General features: G+C 35.2%; 1 protein-coding gene across 1 annotated transcript; it reads left to right on the top strand.

Annotated features, from left to right (window-relative positions):
- The first annotated feature begins 6,594 nt into the window (after positions 1-6,594).
- LOC128242231 (uncharacterized) lies at positions 6,595-12,751 on the top strand. The gene is made up of 11 exons (XM_052959318.1): positions 6,595-6,642; positions 6,962-7,288; positions 7,444-7,758; positions 7,874-8,155; positions 8,439-8,735; positions 8,908-9,063; positions 9,225-9,320; positions 9,637-9,676; positions 9,833-9,852; positions 10,214-10,386; positions 11,205-12,751. Exons 1-11 carry the CDS (start codon positions 6,606-6,608, stop codon positions 11,376-11,378), a joined length of 1,917 nt encoding a protein of 638 aa, XP_052815278.1. The 5' UTR covers positions 6,595-6,605; the 3' UTR covers positions 11,379-12,751.
- The last annotated feature ends 10,011 nt before the right edge of the window (positions 12,752-22,762 follow it).

Raw genomic sequence — 22,762 nt, 5'->3', positions numbered from 1 at the left:
CTTGCAAAACTATGGCCATATTGTTGCAAAATCCAAAACGTCATGCAGCTTCCTTGTTCTCGATGCTTTTGGAACGTGAATAAGCTGTTTATAAGATTCCAAAATATTTGCATGTCTTACCGCCGCCTTATTACAAAATATACATGTGGGTGTCTATTCCCATTGCCTGTAAGCTGTTTTTGAATGAAAAAACACTGTATTGGAAAGTGTTTATAAATTTAGTGTGGAAGTGCTAGGTTGAGAGCGAGTAAGTTTAATCCTTGGGTGTACTCCTGGTCAAATGACCGTTCTAGGGTGGTAACTCTGTAAAAAATATCAAGCCATACTTATGCGTGTGTGGCCTGTACAAGTTATTTAAACGGTTTGTGTCTCTCGTTTTGTGTCTTTTGGGTCATAGCCGTGTGCCATTTAACACGGTTTAGGCTGAACGTTTTGTCATCTGGTCTAGTATATGAAGCTCTCATTGTATTATTAACATCGAATGTATAGCCATTGCGAAAAACTGAGACTCAGATTATTCAAAGCGTAGAACTCCATTCTTTAGAGGTAATGTTATACTTATGATGTGGGTACCAATTAAGCAAACATCGTGTCCAGCACAAACAAATTATCATTATCATTGATGCCCATACTTCTGAAATAGAACCGTCTTGGCGTTAAGCCTTCAAAGATATAACGAGTCATTTGTCGAATAAAAAGGAATTTATGACACGTGTTGAAAATAGATTGTAGCTAATATTCTATTTATAATTGTTAATTGTGTTGTCATTTTTCATTTTTAAACTTTGTGTATTTATATATATATAGGTTCAATGTACTTAATAAAGTCCACCCTCTCGATACTATTTCTTACTTTGCATTTCATGATTTAACAAATTACTGTGTGTAGTAATTAAATAACCATCTTGTTGTGATACAACCTCAATGATATATGTTATATTATTATCTATTTTTGTTCTTCTTTCTTTTTCCCGTTTTATTCTAAAAATATTCATATTGATCATATGTTTGTTTAACTCATAATACCATGTAACGAGAAGCATGTAAATGTTTAAGTTACTTTAATAAATATTTTGAATTTTGAAACCTTTAATTACAAAGAGTGTAAGCGTGAAACATCTTATCTCCAACCTTTTCTCTCGCGAAGACTTATGAGCTAGGGGCAGCTATATAAGTTTTAACAGTCGTGCCAGCCGATGATTATGCATGCTATTAATCTAATGGGTTACTTGCAGTACCGATAATTAAACATTTTCTGTCAATTTTTTGTTATTTAAATTCGAACAATTACATTCATTTCAATCTAAAATGTACGACCACTTTATCATAAAGACTGTAATAATTTGGGATATATTTAGAATTCAAATTATATACTATTGAGTTCCCTTTTCTTTTCCAATTTTCAAGTCATTGTTAAATCTTAGTTGTCGCGCAAAATTTACGTTATTTATTGTAGACTAAATTGCGACTGAGAATTCACCGGGGGTGGTGAATTCTGACAAACACTGTATCCAACACGACACTGCATGGGATGTTATCGGTATTCAAACTGATTTAGATTGGTTTCTGCAGTGCAATGGTTAACCATCCAAAAATGGTTTACAAGTGTTAACCCAACAACTGTGGACATCAAACGGTCACCAAAATTCACATAGTTTTACTATGAAAATAAATTTCCCAGAATTGTTAAAAACTTTTTATTCAGGCTTGATATATTAATAGTAATTGTTCCGAATATAGGCTAAAAATGTTAACCGAGTCAGTCAAAAAATATCAAGATAGATATTAAAATGCCAACCATGAGACCAAAATACAATATTGAGCTGAATTGTGTGGACCTAGTTAAAAACATTATGTAGTCGGCAGTTAAAGCATAAACACCTTTTGAGTACATCGATTCACATGACTCAACTTGCCGAGTCCCTATTATCATTGACGAAACCCGAAAATATGAATACATGATTTCGGTTCTTTCAGTATTTTGAGTAGACAGCATGTACGCTTTGATTACCTTTGACGTGATTATAACGGTTAAGATGGAAACAACAATCTAAAATAATTGCATGTTTTCTTTGGTTCATACGAAAATTTCTAACGCTAGAAGATATATTTATTCAGAGCCTATGGCTTTCATTTACATTAATGCAGATTTGTTGAATTTTCATAGGCCGAATTTGTTCTAACGGATTCACCTTCAGGCAAAATATCCTCAGAATAAAAGACGCAAAGAACATTAAAAGAAGCAAATAAATGCAACATTGCTATTATTCTGTACTCTTTTAGTGTATTCAAATGGTAAATTGATACAAAAACATATACATCACTGCTTGCTCTTTACAGTTTTCTAATATACGGGAATGTAGCCTCTTCGCTGTATAGCAGACGACTATACCATGTGACAGTATCGAATTTATAAATTGTATTTATATGAAAATATCATAAAAGAAATTTTATCCTCTCATTCCAAATGATAGCGATAATAAATTTGTGCAGACATTAAAGGATTTCATTTCTGAATGATTACTGCCGGTCGAGATCTTCTTGTCCATTTCATCGCCTAACCTTCAAAAACGAAAACGTGCTTTACACAAACATGAGGCTTTGTACCCTTAAACATGGTTGTTTTGTTGTTGTTTTTATAAATGTTCGACAAATGGGCTTTTCTCTTAATTGTAAATGATATTACTAATATAAACATAGATATAATCCATTACGATTCTGTTTTACTACTTCGTTAACTATCAATTATCAGTGGTTTGGAGTATATGAATCTAAACCGGCTGACATACTGTATGACATCGCACGTAATTCACATTTCTCAATAAATTAAGTCTATCATAATTGGTTTTTGACAGAATCAAATAAAACGGCTATGTTACATTATGTATGATATATTTAACTAGGTTAGCGTTTGATAAAAAATAATGTACAACATGTTCATAGTATTTGTCAAACTGTATGAAAATGCGTCATTTGGTATGCTTAATAGTGGCATGAATTAAAATTTAGGTGCAACAGCGATACGTTGTTATTCTGATGACCTCGTTCATAACATGCACGCAAGCAACAATCATGCTTCCATCAATATATCTGTAACAATATCAGCAGTGTCAATATTCGTTTGGACCAAGCATGTTTTTTTCTAAATCACTCAAATCAAGGAATGGCCAATTTCACTGTTATCATTTATAGTGCCTGACAAATCGGACCTACGTCAGCCTTGCTTGCATTGAAATATAAACGGGTCCATAGACTGCTGACCTCTAGGAAGAGAACCGTTCACGCGAAGAAAAATCAATAGTCAAAATAATTCTTTAGTATCGTTCCTTAGATGAGCTGGAGTTGACGACGACACTATTGAAGGCATTTTACAATATTTCTTTCTAAACACGTCTTGGCATAAATCATCATGCATGATGTTCCTACACTGTACAGCACTGAACAAGATATCAGATTTGGAGCAAAGGATTATTAACGTAAACTACAATTGTAGTAAATCAATTAACAAAGTACTATATTTTCATTATTTAAAAAATCATTATACAAAATAGATGATGTTATTTAGAATCATCTCGAACAAACTTTAATACAACCAGATTTGAACAAAGTAAGTATGTTATTCGAGATTACACAGTTGTTAACATGTTTGTGCACCCATCTTTCCTATTACCTTTCCAATGTACCTCAAAAGAGAAAAAGGTCTATAGTTGCCGGGTTTGATGGATCAGATGTATTAAAAATGGGTGTAACATTTGCCAATTTTCAGCAAAAGGAAATGAATATTTATTTATAAGCATGTTAAAACGCTGTGATGGAAATATGAAACAGCGGTAAACATCTCTAAACAAACGGGAACTGATGCATTCTGGACAACTGGCCTTAGTTCGAGAGAGGGATAATGCCGTAGTGGGATGGTTTTTATCGTCTCAAAAAATTGTGAGAAAATCATTGAGAAGCCAACTTTGGTTATTATCTTCATCTCTACATTTTCGTAAGAGTATTGTTTTTTTATCTGATTGTTTCTTATAAGTTAAGCTAAATTGAGCTTTTTCTTACATTATTTGTGTTTGAATTAATTACATTTCACTATAGTAACTCAATGGATATCTATCTGATGGACGGATAGTAGCTAGCTTGTTAGGTACAGTCTCTGATGCGAAAAGTATCGGCATTATTTTGTGCAGTAGAAATGACTCCCAATTCGTTAGATTAAATTTTTCATTATGCGCAACATATTCCCCTCCGCCGAACAGCAAGACGTGTCTTGTATATATAAATAACTAACACAACTAAACGTAAGGGCTACAACGACTGTTTCAATTGATCCAATGTCCTGTTATTATACCTGTTAAAAAGTTGGACTCTGCTAATATAGTTGTCAATGAACAGGTTTCAATCAGTTCGAATTGCTGCTATTATAGCCACTAATGAACAGTTTCAATCATTCCGACATTACTATTATAGTTGTCAATTAACAGTTTTAATACATTATACACTGCTAATAAAGCTGTTAATGAACAGTTTCAAACCATTCGATACTGCTATTTTTGCTATCAACAAAAAGCTGTTGTTAGAGTTTTAAATGAGCATATTTTATAAATCCGACAATGCTATTTTAGTTGACAATGAACAGTCTGTATTGATCCGGCACTGCTATTTTAGTTATCAATGAATAGTTTCAACCGGACACACTGCTATTATATCTGTCAAATCTGACACTGTTGTAGTATAGTTGTCAGTGAACCATTTTAATCAAGCAGACACTTTTGTTTTAGTTGTCAATGACTTGTTTAAATAGACCCGACACAGCGATCACAGGTTTCAATAAAGACTTCAAATCGAGGTGGAACTGTTATACTATGTCAATAAACAGTTTTCATCAATCCGACATTGATCTTATTGTTGTCAAAAACAGTTTGAATCATTCCGGTACTTAAATTATTATGCTACATTATAGATGTCAATGAAAAGTTTCAATCCATCTGACACTGCTATAATAGATGTTAGTTAACAGTTTTAATCAAGCCGAGTCCGATATTATAGTTGTCAATTGAAAACTTCAATCGATCGGACATATTTTAAGAATAGCTGTCAATTAACAATTTCAATCAATACGACTAACTGCTATTACAACAATCAATGAAAAGTTTCAATCCATCCGACGCTTTCCCATAATGATTGCGAATGAAAAGTTTAGATTATTCCGACGCACTGATATTATAGATGTCAATGAAAATATGCAATTCATCCGACACAGTGTTATTTTAGCTGTCAATAAACAGCTATATTCAATTCGACAATAGTATTAAAACTGTCAATGAACAGTCTCAATCCATCCAACACTGATATTGTAACCGTAAATGAACAGTTCCAATCATTCCGACACACTTTAATTATAGCTGTCAATGAACAGTTTTAATCAACTGAACACTGATATAACAGCTGTCAATAGACAATTTCAATCCATCCGACACTGCTTAATATTACAGCTGTCAATGAACAAGTTCAATCAATTGAACGAGCAATTACAATCGATATGACCCTGCAAATATAGCTTTCAATGAACACTGTCAATTAGTCGGATACATTTCTGTAATAGCTGTCAATGAACGGTTTTCATCGACCCGACACTGCTTTAATAGATGTGCTTCCGAATGACCCATTTACCCAAGTTTGTATGTGGCATTGAGAAACACATTATGTTTTCGTTACATAAAAACATCGTAATTAAGCCATACATTTCAAGGTATATCAAGGTAATATGATAATAATCTATGGGTTTTTTCTTAACTCTGACATAGGTGAAAAATACAGGAGAACGCTCTTGTCGAACAAACTAAGAACACGAACACGTCGATAAAACTATGCACAAACTACACAAAACTACGCACAAACCTAGCCCACACAAACAATCAAAACACACATACACACAGTGTGCACACGCACACACGCATACACCTACACAATAGTCACACACCTTTTCAATATATGTCATTTTCGTATGCCTATTTATGTTATCATAACGACGATTTTTACAAATGCTTATATTTATATTAAGGTACTTTTAAATGTATTGTATATCTGTTCTTATTAATCCTGATATTTGTTGATTTAAATTGGCCACTACCGGTCACGGTCGTTTTAGTACTAACGTTAATGAAACCATATTGTATTATTTTCCGGCCATACTTCTGTCTTCACAATTTCCTCTCTTGTGTACTATATAAACAATAAGAATATGTTTTAATGTGAATAAAAAAGCAATTTTATAAAAAAAAAAAAAAAAAAAATTATGAAAATTCTTTTAGTTATGACGCACTCGAAAGATGTATCGATTGGTTAATGTTATATATTCTGTCGACAATGAATAAAAGTAAATGTGTAAACTTATATAGAGCTCTGTGGTGAGGAAATTTAAGTACAACATATATAAATCCTAAACAATCAAATACCAAGACGTCGTGATTTATAGCAAGCAATTGTTTTGAACGGACAATTGCGGGATGTGAAAGTGGTAAACTTCCGTAAAAAGAAGATGTTGTAATAATAATAATAATAATAATTGATATGAAGTTTTGTATTCAAGCGATCAAAGTTCTTACAAAATGGATGCCAGTGTTTACGTTATTTTATGTTGCCTTGGTAAGTGCTTTGCATTTATATTGAATTGCCTTTCCGTTGACTCTGTATTGCAATTGATTTTTCATTAACGTCTCGTTTTTCTTTCCCATCATAATTCATATAAGATGTATATACATAATGCAGGATAAAATATCCTTCTAAGGCAAACATATTATAATATAAAATATATATCGAATTCGCTACTTTTATTTGCTTTGGCTTAAAATATCTTAGACAATATCATACAACGTATTCTTAATGGCTTTGGTATTGAAGATTGGCCAACTGGTATCTATTTTTCAATGAAATATACACTCTTGAATATCTTTTCTAATGATAGTACTAGGTGGAGATGCGTCTGGCTCGTGTGGGGCATTGACAGTTAAGAAGCCAACGTTTTTGAACAGAAACGTCACTTTAAAATTCATTCCTCACAATCAATGGATCACAAACATTGTCTGGAAGTTTTCTCCATGGTGGGATAAAACAAGCGAATTCGCAGTAGAAATGCTGAAGGGAAGATCTCAACAAACTGTCCAGGATGGGTCACACTATCATTCTTTCTTGTTCTATGCGGATAAATATTTCAATAATTCAAAATTTCATGTTCAATGTAGCAATACAATGGAAGTCACGAGATCAAACACAGTAAAGATACACTTACATGGTATGCACACTCATGCTTTGTTACCTTATCGGTAATTGGAATAGCGGTATATATTTCATTGCATTTTGCAGAAGTCCTTTGTATTTATTGATGAAATTCTTAATATACGTCTTGAAACAGTAAGTGTTACTTTTTATATATATCTTTGATTTTAGAAATCAAAAACGAGTGTGGCAATCTAATGCTCCTATCTCCGGAAATAAAATATGGAACAGATGTTGAAATAGCTTATTACCCTTCTTATGATACATTGAACCCCGGAAATATTTGGTTTCATGAAAGAACATTGTTGAAAGGGGTTGCACAGCCAGTGCATCTTCGAAACAACACTTTTGAGGAAAGGAAAATGTCTGTTTATTTGTACATTTTTACAATCCACAATTATACGGAGAGCAAAGCTGGACGTTACGCTTTGAGATGTGGAAAATATAGGGTGTTTACCACAAACTGGTTAAACATACATGTGACGGGTAGGTCTCTGTTTTTTTGTTGTATAAGACTGAGGATAACAGATAAAACAAATTACTATTTCTAGTTTACTATCACATAATGCATTAAGATGTTATCACTTTACTCATGTTTAAGATAAGCAGCTTATTGGACCAGTACGGAATGACTGCATTTACGGCAATGCAGACACTACCATTTATTGCAACACAAGTCGTACGACAGAAGGAACTCGTGTGACCCTTTCCATTGGGAACAAAGGAGTTGTAATACTTGCGAACGAAACAGAACGCGGTGTATACACAGTTGTACTGGACTCAAATACTTGGAGGGACCATGACGGCGATGTTGTAACATGCAACGTCTCTAATGAAAATTATGAACACGACCTAAAAAGTTCAGCTAAATTGTGTTACATGGGTAATTGCTGTTTTATTTTTCTCAAAGCGGATTTTTGCTGTGCGTTTAACCTTTAGTGATAAAAGCAAAATCTGTATAAGTTATAGATGTTTCTTAATGACGAAATGTGTATTATTTCAAACCATAATTGTTTTATAAATTATTTAATTTTGTTTTAACATTTCTTAGCAGTGTTATGCTATTTAAGCCCTTCTTAAATCATGCTTAAAAGAATTACACGTGGGAATTGATCGTTTTTGTACGTTGTGGTATTCATTGATCAAATATTGCTGTCTATATTCAGAGAAAGGCTCGAACCATATTTTGAACATGGCAGAAAACATCCACAATGAAAATACGACAATAAGTTGCCAGGTGTCAAATGTACGACCACCTGCGTTGCTTGAAATATTGGTAGACAACATAGCGATCATTGGTGTTGTTAAAGAGGATTTATTGAACAAAACATCAAAAACATACACCAGTAAAGCTTCGATATCAAAGATAGACAAACATTGGAATGGAAAAGAAATTTGTTGTCGGCGGATATTTACAATACACGGATATAAAGAAGCAAGCTGTAAAACATTAGAAATAAATTGTATGTTTATTTATTGTATAATATTCAAACAAATTTTGCTTTCACTGTATATCTGTAATAATCTTTATCCATTCTTTCATGGATAACTAAACAGTTAAACCTTTTCCCGCAATAATGTAGAGAAGTAAAATCTATTTTGATTGCACCACAGGCGATACCGTTTCTCTTGAAGGTAGTTTAGGTAATGACACACGTGTGAATGGTCTATGCAACGAGACGAAATTGAAGTCAAATATAACTGAAGTGGACGAAGACAGGACAATAAAACAAAAACCACATCCTCCGAAAAATGAAATAACATTCCGCCACGATCCAACGTCTGTTCCAGGTATGAAATATTTCCTAAATATAACAAAATTTAACTTTCTTGCATACCTTTAAATTTGAATAACCCTTTGGTATATGTATTTTTGTGTTTAATGCTTTTGATTTAAAGATATTTTCTGCATTGAATAATGTTACTGTAATGATGTGTTACCGCTATTACAGGTGGAAACAGTAGACGGTCGTTCAAAGTTACGCTTGAGGCAATATTGATTGGAACCGGAGCGTTTGTTGCTCTCTGTGTATTCGTTGCTTCAGCAAGTAAGTATTTTAGAGCCTTAAACTATTTTAGAATTTTATTGATCTGGTATGTTCGTCTGTGTGTCATATCAGTTTTGATCATAGGTGATGCAACACGGTCTTAATCCGGGTTTAGCGGTATCCTTGCTGTTTACAAGTATTCGATTATCCCAAATAAGAAGAAAATAGAGTTACAACATCAGGTCTTTAAGTTTCCGAACTACGGGGCGACTTGTACGGCCATTTCACACCATCAAACGACTATCACAGTGAACAAACCTATTTTGTAAATAGTGAGTACCTTAGCACTCGATCACATATCCATACTACATTTCAGGATCACTGGTACGGTGGCATAAAGGTAGAAACAAAACAAGGTAAGAACTATGATTACAACTCGTCTATTAACATTGTCACTAACGTACTATGAACGTTCCTTTTTTATTCAACTATTGCAATAAATCAAATAAGTTTTAATAACTTGATAATTCCATGTATGAATCTAAGTGTGTGAACATCTGTTTTTTTTATAGGGATCCGGACAATACAGAAGGTAATTAATCTGTTTGCAGTAATATTCAGTGTACACTCATCAATTTGTACACAAATTGTATTTTAGGCTTTAAAGCCAAATTAAAATCATTTGAACCGGATAGAAAAGTGTGTTTATTTTGTCACTTTAGAGACTCCGTTTTTTCTTATATAAAAAATAATTTCCAAATGGATCAAAACGTTTACGTTTGGTTTTCATCCAAAACGCCTTTGCAGTAAAATGATAATATCGCTTGAACTGTGCCCTTTTGTAGCCAATTTCGATAAAAGAAAGAGAATGAAATACAAAATCTACAAAACTTAAACAATGTAATGAGCACCAGGTGGCCAGAATTACAACTTTAACCCATTATATTTTACAGCAGTCACAATACCAGCGACCGAAGTTTCTCTCTCTCTTGATACGAATGAGTATGGTGAAATGCCCGAGACATCAATGCATATGAATGCCTCTCACGATTTGGAAGATGATTTTGTCGAGTTGAAGATACCAGAAAACTCCATTATGGCCCGGAAGCCAATCACAGCTGTTAAGGTATTCCATAACAAATGGAGAGTCGTAATTAGTTTTCTGCTATAATTATTGTTTATCATTATGTAGTTAAATAGGTTCATAAAACAGTACTTTTACTGGAAGCAAAGATCAACCAAAAAATTAAAACAATTTTGAAACGCAATCCTCGCTATCATAAGTGTTTCATTCCACTGTTTTTTATGGCCTGCATATAATGAACGATAGAGTCTCCATCCAGAGTAATCGCCCAAAACATTACGTATTTCTAGCCCCAATAAACATGATCAAGCTAAGCTTATTTGTTCTTTAAATAAATTGAATACGTTTCTTGAAAGAGTTTGAAGACTTTGAAAGATACTGTTTTAAAGATCACGATGAACTGGTTGGTTTATAACCAAAATTAAGCTTGTGAAAATCATACGTACATGCGCGTATGCATTTGTAGGTGTGCGTGTATGTATTTGCGCTTGTGTTTGTTTGTGTTTTTATGCGTACGCTTGGGTGTGCGTACGTGCGTGCGTGCGTGTGCGTGTGTGTGTGGGTGTGAGTATTATATTTATATTACATGCTTATCCTTACAAAATGCATATAATTGTTTTACAGATTTAGAATTTAGAAATGCATTTTAATATATAAATGAAAAAAACAAAAGAAGGTTGTAATCTGGCAAAATTTAATTGATTATTAAACCTGTCATGCTTACAACAGGGGACAGGCAAAGTACTGTGATCAAAAGCTTTGTATCTGTATACTCGAAAATATATGTTTGTTGACAATTCTTAATTCAATCATATCTATCACGTTAACATACTTGTACAAAATATCAATATCTCTTACAGTCAAAGCATGCAGAAAAAAGTCTGATTTACGTGAATCTGGACATTGGCCACCTACAGCAAGCCCGAGTTTGTCCAATACCTGGCCCACGGCCAGCCAAAGGAAAAGAAGCAAAGGTGTATGAAGAGATTGACTTTTCTAGTACCAAACATGCCGGGCCTCATTTAGTATTATAAGATACTTGGTGAAGCGCAAAGATTGGGTAATGCCTCTTGCAAACAAGATAACTTTATTTCTCATATGAGAAACGGTTAGATTGCGTAATGACTAAATGCAAAACTGGAAAACGACATTGTTTATGTGTAGACAGTTTTATGATGGATGCAAACAAGTTTTAGTGCTTAAATGATTGCTGATATGCATTAGGCCTAAATTGTGTTATGACCGTTGCAATACAGGATGGCTTCATTGCTTTTATATAACTCGTGTAGATTGTGTAATAGACTTATGAAATACCAAGTAGAATAACTTCATTACTTATATGTAATTCACGTAGATTGTATAATGACTTATGCAGGAAAGGATAACAACATTGCTAATATGTTAATTTTGTAGATTGTATTAGGACTTATGCAGAACAGGATGACAACATTGCTAATATGTTAATTGTGTAGAACGTATTAGGACCTATGCAGAACAAGATGACAACATTGCTAATATGTTAATTGTGTAGATTGTATTAGGGATAATGCAGAACAAGATGACAACATTGCTAATACGTTAATTGTGCAGATTATATAAGGACTTATGCAGAACAGGATGACAACATCGCTTATATGTTAATTGTGCAGATTGTTAAATGACTGTCAGCAAAACGGGTGGACTACATTACTTGTATGTTAAACGTTTAGATTGTGTAATGACTGTTGTAAAACAGAAGAATCACACTACATATAAGTATATCGCTTATATTGTGTAATGACTGTTTCAAACAGTAGTACCGCACTACTAATATGTATATATAAACAATACATGGTGAGTATTGCTTATATGTAAAACGCGTAGATTGTGTAATGACTGATGCAAAGCAGTATGACTTCAATCCTAACAAGTTAAACGCAAATATTAGTAATGCATGTGATTACATAGGTCAAAAGTGTAGATAGTGCAATGATTGTTCCAGAACAGGAGTACAGATTTGCTGATATGACAAACGTTCGATGATTTGGATTCAATATGGCAAAACAAATAGGACCGGTTACCCGAGAAAACGTTTTCATTCTGTATTAACGTACATGTGGAAGTACATGTTATATCATCTTTAGGATGCATACTTTAATATCCAAACTCATTATCAAAATCATTATTTGTTAAAAAAAAATATTTTTATTGAATTTCATTAATTCTATAAAGTTTTTCGAATTCTCTAAAAATACCTGTTACATCACCCTCCGGTATTCACTGTTACCCTTTAAATGTCAAAATAATAGTTTCTATATTTCCCTTTTTGTTCGTTAATGGATATCTGTTATGTAATAATTGCTGTAGAATATGCTATTTGTTACTTTTTACAAGTATTCACATTGTAATAAAAGGAGATTAAAAATTGCGGAGTTTGAAAATTGCTAAACTGGTTTTGATCAGATTCAATTAATGACAATAACATACAATTTGCCAATAAGTCATTGTTAGTCGCCCTTTATTCGTACTATTATTCATTGAGTGTGACAAACTTACGATCTCTCAAAACCCTCATGTTAAAACATTTTAATTTATGCATTGTATTTGGCTTGCTAAAATGTAGCAAAATATATTAAGAGTTTAAGGGTCTGATTTAGTTCTCTTCATATTGTTTTATGTTTAATTTCCTTAGTTTTGTTCTTGCTACATTAACATTATGTGAAACTTAATAAGGAAGACAATAACATTAAACATTAATTAAGCCAACTGGTTCGATTTTACTGAAAACTGAGTTTGACATTCATGCTTTTTCATATACATGCATTTTGATTTTGTGATTTTCTGATGATAATCAAATGATACAATTTTAGTATTGTACTTGCACTAAATTGAATGCCTTTCCATCAATGTATTGACGAAATAAGATGGCAACATTAATTCTTCTTCATTGTTATATTACATCACATTTTCATAGCAGTAATGAAACTGGCAACTATTATAAAATGATGCATTAGTGAATTGATTATTCAGCTACAGACATTTAGATCTTCTAAAATTTCCAGCTATGGTGTTTTCAGGCGGGCAATATACCGTGTTATCTCAAGTAGACCCAGTACGATGGGAAGGCGAACCTCTGCCTTTGACGTACGAGAGCAGCGCGTATGATATCGTTTAATTTTGATGGAATACGAGAAATACGTCTAACAGCAGTTGGTTCCATCTGATCTGCAATGATGCTGCAAATCTGACATGCGCTTCTGTAGCGTCTGATTGGAAAAACAACAAATGTTACTCTCAAAAAAGAATAAAAGCACCGGATGTGTAAGATCATGTACGAATCGGGCAATATGTAGAAGAAAAAAAATGTTATAACACACTACGCTTTTGAGTAAAACATGTTTTCTTTCTTTATTAAACTTGTCATTTTACCACATCGTACATATCAGCAACAACAACCACAGCAACAAAAACAGCAGAGACGACGAAATGTACTTGTTTTTGGCACCTTATACCTAAAACACAGTATTGCATTGCAATACGTCAAAATTGCATATAAAAGATTTATAAAAGTTGCCGATAAAAGGGCTAAAAGAATGATTAAAAGACAAGCCTTTACACATTGTACATTACAATATACGGTATTTCATTCCAATCATCAAAGAACACAACATTAACGCTTAATGACAATCAAACGTCCCATCCTTTAACAAAAATATGTTAGATCCAGAGTAAAAACCAAAGGACAAGCTTCAGCCCAACTAAACAGCAATTTGTAGAAGGGGGGGGGGGGTATAGTACTTCGACCCAACACTTCTCAGGATTCGATATATTTATTTCTCAATGGTCGTATAGAAAAATCAGACTGTGAAACAGTACACTTTTAAATATGAATATATAAACTATAAAGTTTTGTAACAATATAGAAATGACTTTGAAGGAGAAGCGGACCTCGCAGTCCGACTTCTAGAAAACAAGTGATAGCCAAAATGAAGGAAATTAGTAAGGGCGGTGAGATAAAAATAGGAGAGCCAATGAAACTGTTAGTTAAATATAAATATACCCGTTTGACCACTTTCATACATAACCTCATGCACTCATTTACATAAACATGAGAATCACATGGACAAACAAGTGGCAATAACAAACAGGACAGTTGGGGTGGAGTTATAGTTGAAATTGGCCTATTCTACACACTCCCCCTCTTAGTTGAAAATGTCTCCGACATTCCTAAATGAAAAATTTTATTAGGAGGAGTGTTAACATAAAGATAAAAGTTGATGAACCTGGTGTAGCCTGAAAATTCATAAAAAGGGCTTCACACTGAAAAATAATCTATCAATGTTAAACATAATAATATTTCTAAAATATGAACATCTAATATGACATGAAAGTGAAATCACGTCAAGTGAAAAATATATGAAAACAATAATGAGAAAATCATCCCTCACTGAAAAAGATGTATAGGTGAAAATTATTTTGCAACAATAAACACATACAAAACAAAATAAAAGATAATGATCCGATCGTAGGGTTGTCAGGCGTACGATCAGCACCCCTGCCAAGTATCTGCCAAGAAATACATATATATGTGAAAACCATATGTAACTTAGCACAAAGCAAGAAAGATAAAAACAGTATAAAAACAAAATAAACAGAATTGCAGCAATGACATATCAATGGCTCCAGCACTGCAACAAAATAAAAACATACCACTGTGTTCAGAATTAGAACAGTAGAAAACACTAAATATATATGACTACGTCTTCCGCTATCTGTGAAGATACCCACTCTCCGTACCGCTCTGGATGACGCCTGGTACGCCTCGGCCTGGGAGTAGGCACCGGCGGGGTCACTGAAATAGAAGAGGGGACAAGAGAGGGGGCATTGGGACTATTTTGTGAGTTTATGGGGGATTGAATGGAGCGACGTGATGGAAAAGAAGCAGAAGATGGGGTATTGCCATAACTGACGCTTGTGGGTGGTTCAGGAGCGGGTTGATGGCCTCTTCGTTGTGGAATGATGTAGACGGAAGTCTCAGATGAGCTGGAATCTGCGTCATACTCAGATGATGGGGACGGTGGAGGACGGGATGTTCTAGTCCGCTTCTTGGGGACAGGAGTGACGGTGACGTCTTCCGGTTCCGGAATGGAGATAAACGGCAACAACATGTTTCGATGTAGGGTACGTATGGGACCTTTTCCGGTTTCCAACCGGACCTTAACAAACAAACAAACAAACAGTTTATTTGCTAGAAGGCCACCAGCCCATGCAAACATCACACAATACATACATGAAAACTACTTGTGCAAATTAGTGAGCATGGATAGAATAGTAGTATCTGTCAAAACATAGAAAAAGTACATTTTGATACAATGACATTGATAACTTATATATACAATACGATATACTAACAGTCAAAACTTTTAACAAGTATGTAATGTTTATTCCTGGAAAAGTGAATTTCTCTTTTCAAAAGCTGAGTATAAATAGTGAGCAATTTTTTTCACAACATTTTCAATATTACAAGACATCAATATGTTAAACTTAATTATATTTGGGTTCTCATAATATTTTCTTTCTATATATTCTTGTCTAATAGTATTATATAAAGGACACACCAAAAGAAAATGATATTCTGTCTCTACAACATCTTTACAATGAGGACAAAACCTTAACTGTCTTTCAACATTCGTATAACGGCCACGTTCAATTGCTAGCGTATGAGCTAAAGCTCGAAAACGAGCATATACGTTCCGAAATTTCCTAACACAAAGAAAATTTACATACGCTTCAGTCTCAAAATTGGTTTCAAAGCCGATATAAGCTTGCAATTTGGCACTATTTATACAACTGCTACGCCATGACTGAACATATTGATCTTTAAGGCGTTGTAAGTATGTTGCCATAAAGCATTTTTTATTGGTAATACACTGGGCTTCCCAAACATAACCAAAGCCATTTGAAAATAAATGTTTTCTTAAGTGGGTTACCCAATTCACATAACCAACAGTATCCATAGATTTCAACATCGCATAACATTTTGACACATATCTATGTTTTGGCATACTTAAAATTTTAAACCAATAGCATATAACACGCTTACAAGAAAAAATATACAACGGGAATCGACCACAGTCTCCTAAAATTGGAGCATTACATGTAAATAGAGGTACAGAAAGAAACCTTTTACATGCATAATTGTGCACTCTTTCGACACTTTCATGTCTATGTAATCCCCAAATTTCGGACCCGTACAGTAATATAGGTACAACTTTTGCGTCAACAATTTTGAAATAACTATGTTTCTGTAAAGGCATTAAATCATACATGGAATTTAATAATGATACAAGAACCCGTTTGCCTTTAATGGCCATGCTGTCGGCCATTTTATTCATTGACAGAGTAGAAGTAAAATGGACCCCAACATAGTTAAAACTGTTTACACATTCAATTTTTTCATTGTTATAATACCAATGTTCGTATCTAGAAAGACAACCGCCATTTTTAAAAACAACAATCTTTGTTTTGTTAACATTAACAGTTAGTTTCCAATTTTCACAATATTCATATAACAGGTTAAGTTGCGATTGTAGACCTACAATAGTATCAGACATAAGTGCTACATTATCAGCAAATAAAATCATGAATATTTCAATAATATCAGGTGAAAGCTGTATTCCGCGTACTCCATTTTGATGTAGAAAGTCATACAATTCATTAATAAACAGACTAAATAAAATAGGACTTAAATTACATCCTTGACGCAATCCTAGAGGGCAATTTATACTCTCACTAACTTCATAACCATTTTTGATTCGACTTTTAACAGACACATATATAGCTTTTATTGCATTGAATAGTTTACCTTTAATTCCGCGATTAAGCAATGACATATATAACTTACTACGGTTAACATAATCAAACGCCTTTTTAAAATCGACAAAGGCAACATACAATTTACCACGTTTTTTACATAGGTATTTCGATATAACAGCATTTAAAATAAATGCATTATCCATTGTCGACTAATTTGCTCTAAAACCTGCCTGTGATTCAGTTATTTTGTTAAACGCGTCACAATAAAAAGTCAAGCGCTTGTTCAAAATGTAAATGTATATTTTACTAAATACGTCAATTAAGGATATTCCCCTATAGTTATCAGGAACATCTCTAGCTCCTTTCTTGTGTATGGGTATCATCAGTGTTGATGTCCATTGTTCAGGAAAGTCGCCTGATGAGTATATACGATTGAAAATTCTACGTACATATGATACTATATGATTAATACTGTGTTTAAAGTGGTTTGCAGTTAGTATGCCCGCTGTAGCCTTATTAGATTTTAACGATCTGATGGCATCAAATATATCATCGTCTGTAATTTCCATGTTCAATATTGATGATTCGACATCACTCTCTATGTCTAATTGTACGGTTGTTCCTGTTAATTCTACGTCCGGCAATTCTGGATTAAACAACTCGTTAAAATGATTAAACCACTGTTCTGTGGAAATTTGTGATTTATAAGTACTATTACTTTGTGTTAAGTCTTTAAGTGTTTTCCTAAAGTCGCTTTGACTTTTTGAAACATCGACCAGTTTTTGCACACATAATTCATTGTAAGATATTGTTTTGGTTGTACATGTATTTTTATATCGCTTTTTCGCTGTTAAATAATTATTGAGATCATGTAAATTTTTTGATTCCCGAAAACGACGCAGACTCATCGAGACTTTCGTTTTCAAAGATTTACATTCCTTATCAAACCACTTTTTATTATTATTATTATTATTCTTACGTCTTAATGGCATCATCTTTCTCGCATCAATGCTACACTCAAGTAACTTATATTCTAATTTATTGATGATATCGGTAATGGGACAACTTTCATTAATGATCATATTGTCAATATCTTCAAAGTTTTCTACATTGATATTTTCATCAAGTTTTCTTTGAAATAATACAATGTTATTGTCTGTAAATGTATAATGCGGTTTAGGGGTTGGCACGATATTATCGACATTTTTATTGTTAGCTATTTTACTTTTAAGTTTTAGTAAAATTGGAAAATGATCACACTCCGCTATATCCTCAATTGAAAAGTCTTCGACAATTTCAAAAATGTTAACATTACCGATCATATAGTCAATTACACTCTTTCCCAAATGGTTTATAAACGTAAATATGCCTTTATCCTTATCCGAACCTACACGGCCATTAAATATATATAATGCATAAGTTTTACACATTTCTATTAGACGTCTTCCAAAAGCATTAGTATACGTGTCACTGGAGGCTCGGTCTGCTATTTTATCATCATCAAAAATACGATCATATTCCTTAAACAATGGAACATTTCTATCTAAGTTAACCTTTTCTTGTTCATTACCAACACGAGCATTTAAATCTCCCGATATGAGTATTTCATAATCGTTAGTAGAATATATGCTTATAATTTCTTCAATAATTTCTATTCCTTTTACATTATCCTTTTTATATGCGGGCGAACTTTCAGGAGGGATATAAAGCGTCAACGATAATATGTCTTTCGATGTATTAAATAGTTCACGACTAAATTTTAAGATAACTCCGTGTCGAAAATCATTATTAAGTCTTGAAACATATTTCACGATGGTATTTTTTACAAATATCACAACGCCGCCCATATTACGACCTTTGTTTTCAGATTTCCTTGCATGACATTCAAAGGGAGTATAACAAGAAAACTCATTTAAACATAATGATTCACAATCCCACGTTTTCAAAAGAGCAAAAATGTCAAAACTAGTAATGTAAGCAAAAATATCAGGTCGTTTAAAAAGATAAACATTGCCACCAATATTCCATACTAAATACGAAATATGCGAATGAAAACTAGGGCCTCGGCCGAATTCCTAGTCGACCGGTAAGGTTTCCGTCGGGTTTTCGTGGTCTGTGGACCTTAAAGACCGGCTGATCTGGAAAGGGGATCGCAATTATGGAGTATGAATCCTTCTCCCATTTGTCTGCCAACTTCTGGCGACCTTGCAAATTGACTTTCCGGACAAGAACTACATCACCGACAGAAAGTTTATTCTCCCGAACTCGCTTGTCATATTGGACCTTGTTCTGATTGGCACGTTTCTTCGCCGCTTCACCAGCAACACGGTAGGCGTATTGGAGACGCACTTGGAGGCGAGAAACATATGACGTATGAGACTTGGCACCTTCATTGCCAGGAGTAGTACCTAGAAAAGCATCGACAGAAAGACGGGGATGCCACACAAACATGAGAAAGTGAGGGAATAGCCCGTAGAACTGGATTTGGTGGCGTTGTATGCCTGAACCAAAGCGGGAACAAACTCATTCCAATTACCTTTATGATCATCGCTCAGTGTCCCTAGCATCCGCATGAGCGTGCGGTTAAAGCGTCCGCAGATGGATTACCCATGGGATAAAAGGGAGTAGTACGGGTCTTCCGGACACCTGCGATGCGACACAGCTCTTTGATGACCTGGCTCTCGAAATTGCGACCTTGATCTGAATGTAGCTGTTCGGGAAAAGAGTAATGGACAATGAATTGCTCGTAAAGAGCCCGCGCAGTGGTGACAGCTTTCTGGTTCTTGCAGGCAATAGCTTTGGCATACCGAGTACAGTGATCGGTAATGACCAGAACATCTTCATATCCACCTTTCGACCTATCCAGCTTTAGAAAGTCAATACAGACAAACTGCATCGATCTCGAGGTTTCAATGGGAACAAGGTTAGCCCTAGGAACAACTGGGGTCTTACGACAAACACATGCACGACAGCAAGAAATACGACGGTCGAAATCAGACTCCATGCAAGGCCAGTAGAAACGCTGACGAGATAGCCAAAGAGATTTCTCCTTGCCAGGATGACCAACGTCATCGTGAACACCACGAAAAGCTAAAGTTCTGTGAAAAGAAGGAATGACAAGCTGCTGGACTTCATCACCATCCAAAGAGGCGGTTCTAAATAAGACACCATTATCTAGTGAAAGACGCGACAAGTCACGAAGTAGGGATTTGACATCTTTCGACGTCTCCTACCCCCTCGGACGAGAACCGGAACGTATGATGGAAATAACCTTGGAAATGTCAGGGTCGTTGGACTGTTCTGTCTTCCAATCTACAGGATTGATTGCTGGAATAGGAGGAACAACATCTTCACTGGCCAGGTGAGGCGCCGTTACACCAGACAAACATTCAACCGGAGAAACTAAAACAGAAACGCCAAGACAAACAGCTTTGATCTCTTCTGAGAACAGATGGGGCTTACGACTTAATCCGTCACAATCTAAATTAAGTTTGCCTGACTTATATACGATATCAAAATCATATGCAGACAAAGCTGCAACCCAACGATGACCTGAAGCGTCTAACTTTGCCGATGACAATATGTAGGTCAAGGGGTTGTTGTCAGTCGTGACTTCAAATTTGTTTCCGTACAAATAGTCGTGAAACTTGTCGGTCACTGCCTTCTTGAGCGCCAGGAATTCTAATTTGTGGGCGGGATAATTACGCTCACTACGACGAAGACCTCGGCTCGCGTAGGCAATGACCCTCCCGGTGCGATCTTCTTGCTCTTGGAGTAGCACTGCTCCTAAACCAGACCCACTTGCGTCAGTATGGACTTTAAAGGGTTAAAGAGAAATCAGCAAAAGCAAGAACAGGAGGAGAAGAGAGTTTCTCCTTAAGAAGATCAAAAGAAGACTGCTGGGCGTCACCCCAGACCCATACAACAGGTTTTTTACGTTTTGATTTGGATTTAGAGTTTGAGTGGGTATGACCATGGCCTTCAAGAAGTGAGTTTAAGGGTTGGGCTATGTTTGAATAGTCTTTGATAAAACGGCGGTAAAAACCAGCTGTTCCTAAAAAGGTACGAAGTTGTGAGATATTCTCTGGAACAGGCCAATCAGTAATGGCAGAAGCCTTCTCGGGATCAGTAGCAATGCCTAGTTGAGGAATGATGTGACCTAGCTAGGAGACGGATGATTTGAAAATAAGCTCACACTTAGAACCTTTCAGCTTCAGACCATGAAAAGAAAGCCGTTGAAAAACATTCTCCAACCTGGTCAAATGCTCCTCGAAAGTCTCGGAAAAGATCAAAATGTCGTCTACAAAAACTAGACATACCCGGAGAATCGCCCATAGCTCTCTCCATCATACGCTGAAAACTAGCACCCGAGTTAACTAAACCGAAAGCCATGCGATTGCAATCGTAAAAGCCGAGGTTTCCAACGGAGAAAGCCGTAAACTGCTTCGAATCCTCTTCCATCTCCACTTGCCAGTATCCGGACCGAAGATCAAGTTTAGAAAAGAACTTAGAACCGACAAGTAGATCCACCGTATCATCAAATCTAGGAAGCATACATGCGTCTTTCCTAGTACGGGAATTAAGCATGCGGAAGTCAATGCAGAATCGAAGGGAACCATCTTTCTTACGGACAAGCACAACATTGGAAGAAAAGGGACTTTGGCTTTCACGAATAGCACCACACTCCAACATATCTCTGAGATGTTGCCGGACCTCTTCATACATCCCTGGAGGGATCTTTCGAGGACAATCTTATGACGGGTGATGTTGGTGCAGCCAATGTCTACAAGACCAGTTGAAAAAATGTTTTTCCAGTTCCCAAGAACCTGGAGAACACGAAGAAGCTGATCTGAGGACAAGTTCTCCGTGTCAATCTTCACACCAAAATCATCAACAGAACTGTCAGAAGGTTTAGATTAAGAAGAAGGAGAGGAAGATGAGAGATTATCTAAGACATTCACTTCATTGACAACACAAATATCAGACTTGGGCCGAATGAAAATGGGCCTAGCAGTCATGTTACACACACGAACTGGGATCTTGGCATACTTGCCTTGCTGAGGAATAGAAACCACCTGAGGGCGAACGAGATATGATGAAATTGCACCAGAACTCTCTGTCACAACCTTCTGGGCCTTGTCTAAGCCTCTAGCAATACCATTGATGGTCACAGTCTCATATGGAGCTATCTCAATGCTGTGTTCATTTGTAGACTTTACAGGAATGGGATTGCAGACAAGTGTGTTAAAAACAAATTGCCAAACTTCTGGCACAGTGTTTGCGGAGGCGGCCGCCAACAACTTACAACACCGAATGATGTTTGTTCCTAAAATAATAGGACAATGTTGATTGCTCTGTGTATCAGGAACAACAAGAACAGGAACTGGTAATTCAATGTTGAATTCTGGAATGACAACAGATACTTCAATGTAACCAAGTATATCAAGTGAATGACCACTGGCAACAGAGACATTCAAATTAACACCAAAGTCTTTTAAATTAAGCAGTGATGGCTTATCAGGTAAAGACTGGTAAAAAGAATTGGAAACTGTTGAGACCATGGATCCAGTATCCAGCAATCCTGTTGTATGAACTTTGTGAAAGATCACAGAACACATGTTGG

Source organism: Mya arenaria, chromosome 8 (assembly GCF_026914265.1).
Source record: "Mya arenaria isolate MELC-2E11 chromosome 8, ASM2691426v1".
Lineage (NCBI taxonomy): Eukaryota > Metazoa > Mollusca > Bivalvia > Myida > Myidae > Mya > Mya arenaria.
This window is presented reverse-complemented; position numbering and strand designations above follow the sequence as displayed.

Excerpts from the sequence above, each read along its gene's own strand:
- LOC128242231 (XM_052959318.1), top strand. The coding sequence starts at position 6,606 with ATGGATGCCAGTGTTTACGTTATTTTATGTTGCCTTG. Across the intron at positions 6,643-6,961 it reads CGTTATTTTATGTTGCCTTG|TACTAGGTGGAGATGCGTCT; the intron begins GTAAGTGCTTTG and ends TTCTAATGATAG. Across the intron at positions 9,853-10,213 it reads GGATCCGGACAATACAGAAG|CAGTCACAATACCAGCGACC; the intron begins GTAATTAATCTG and ends TATATTTTACAG.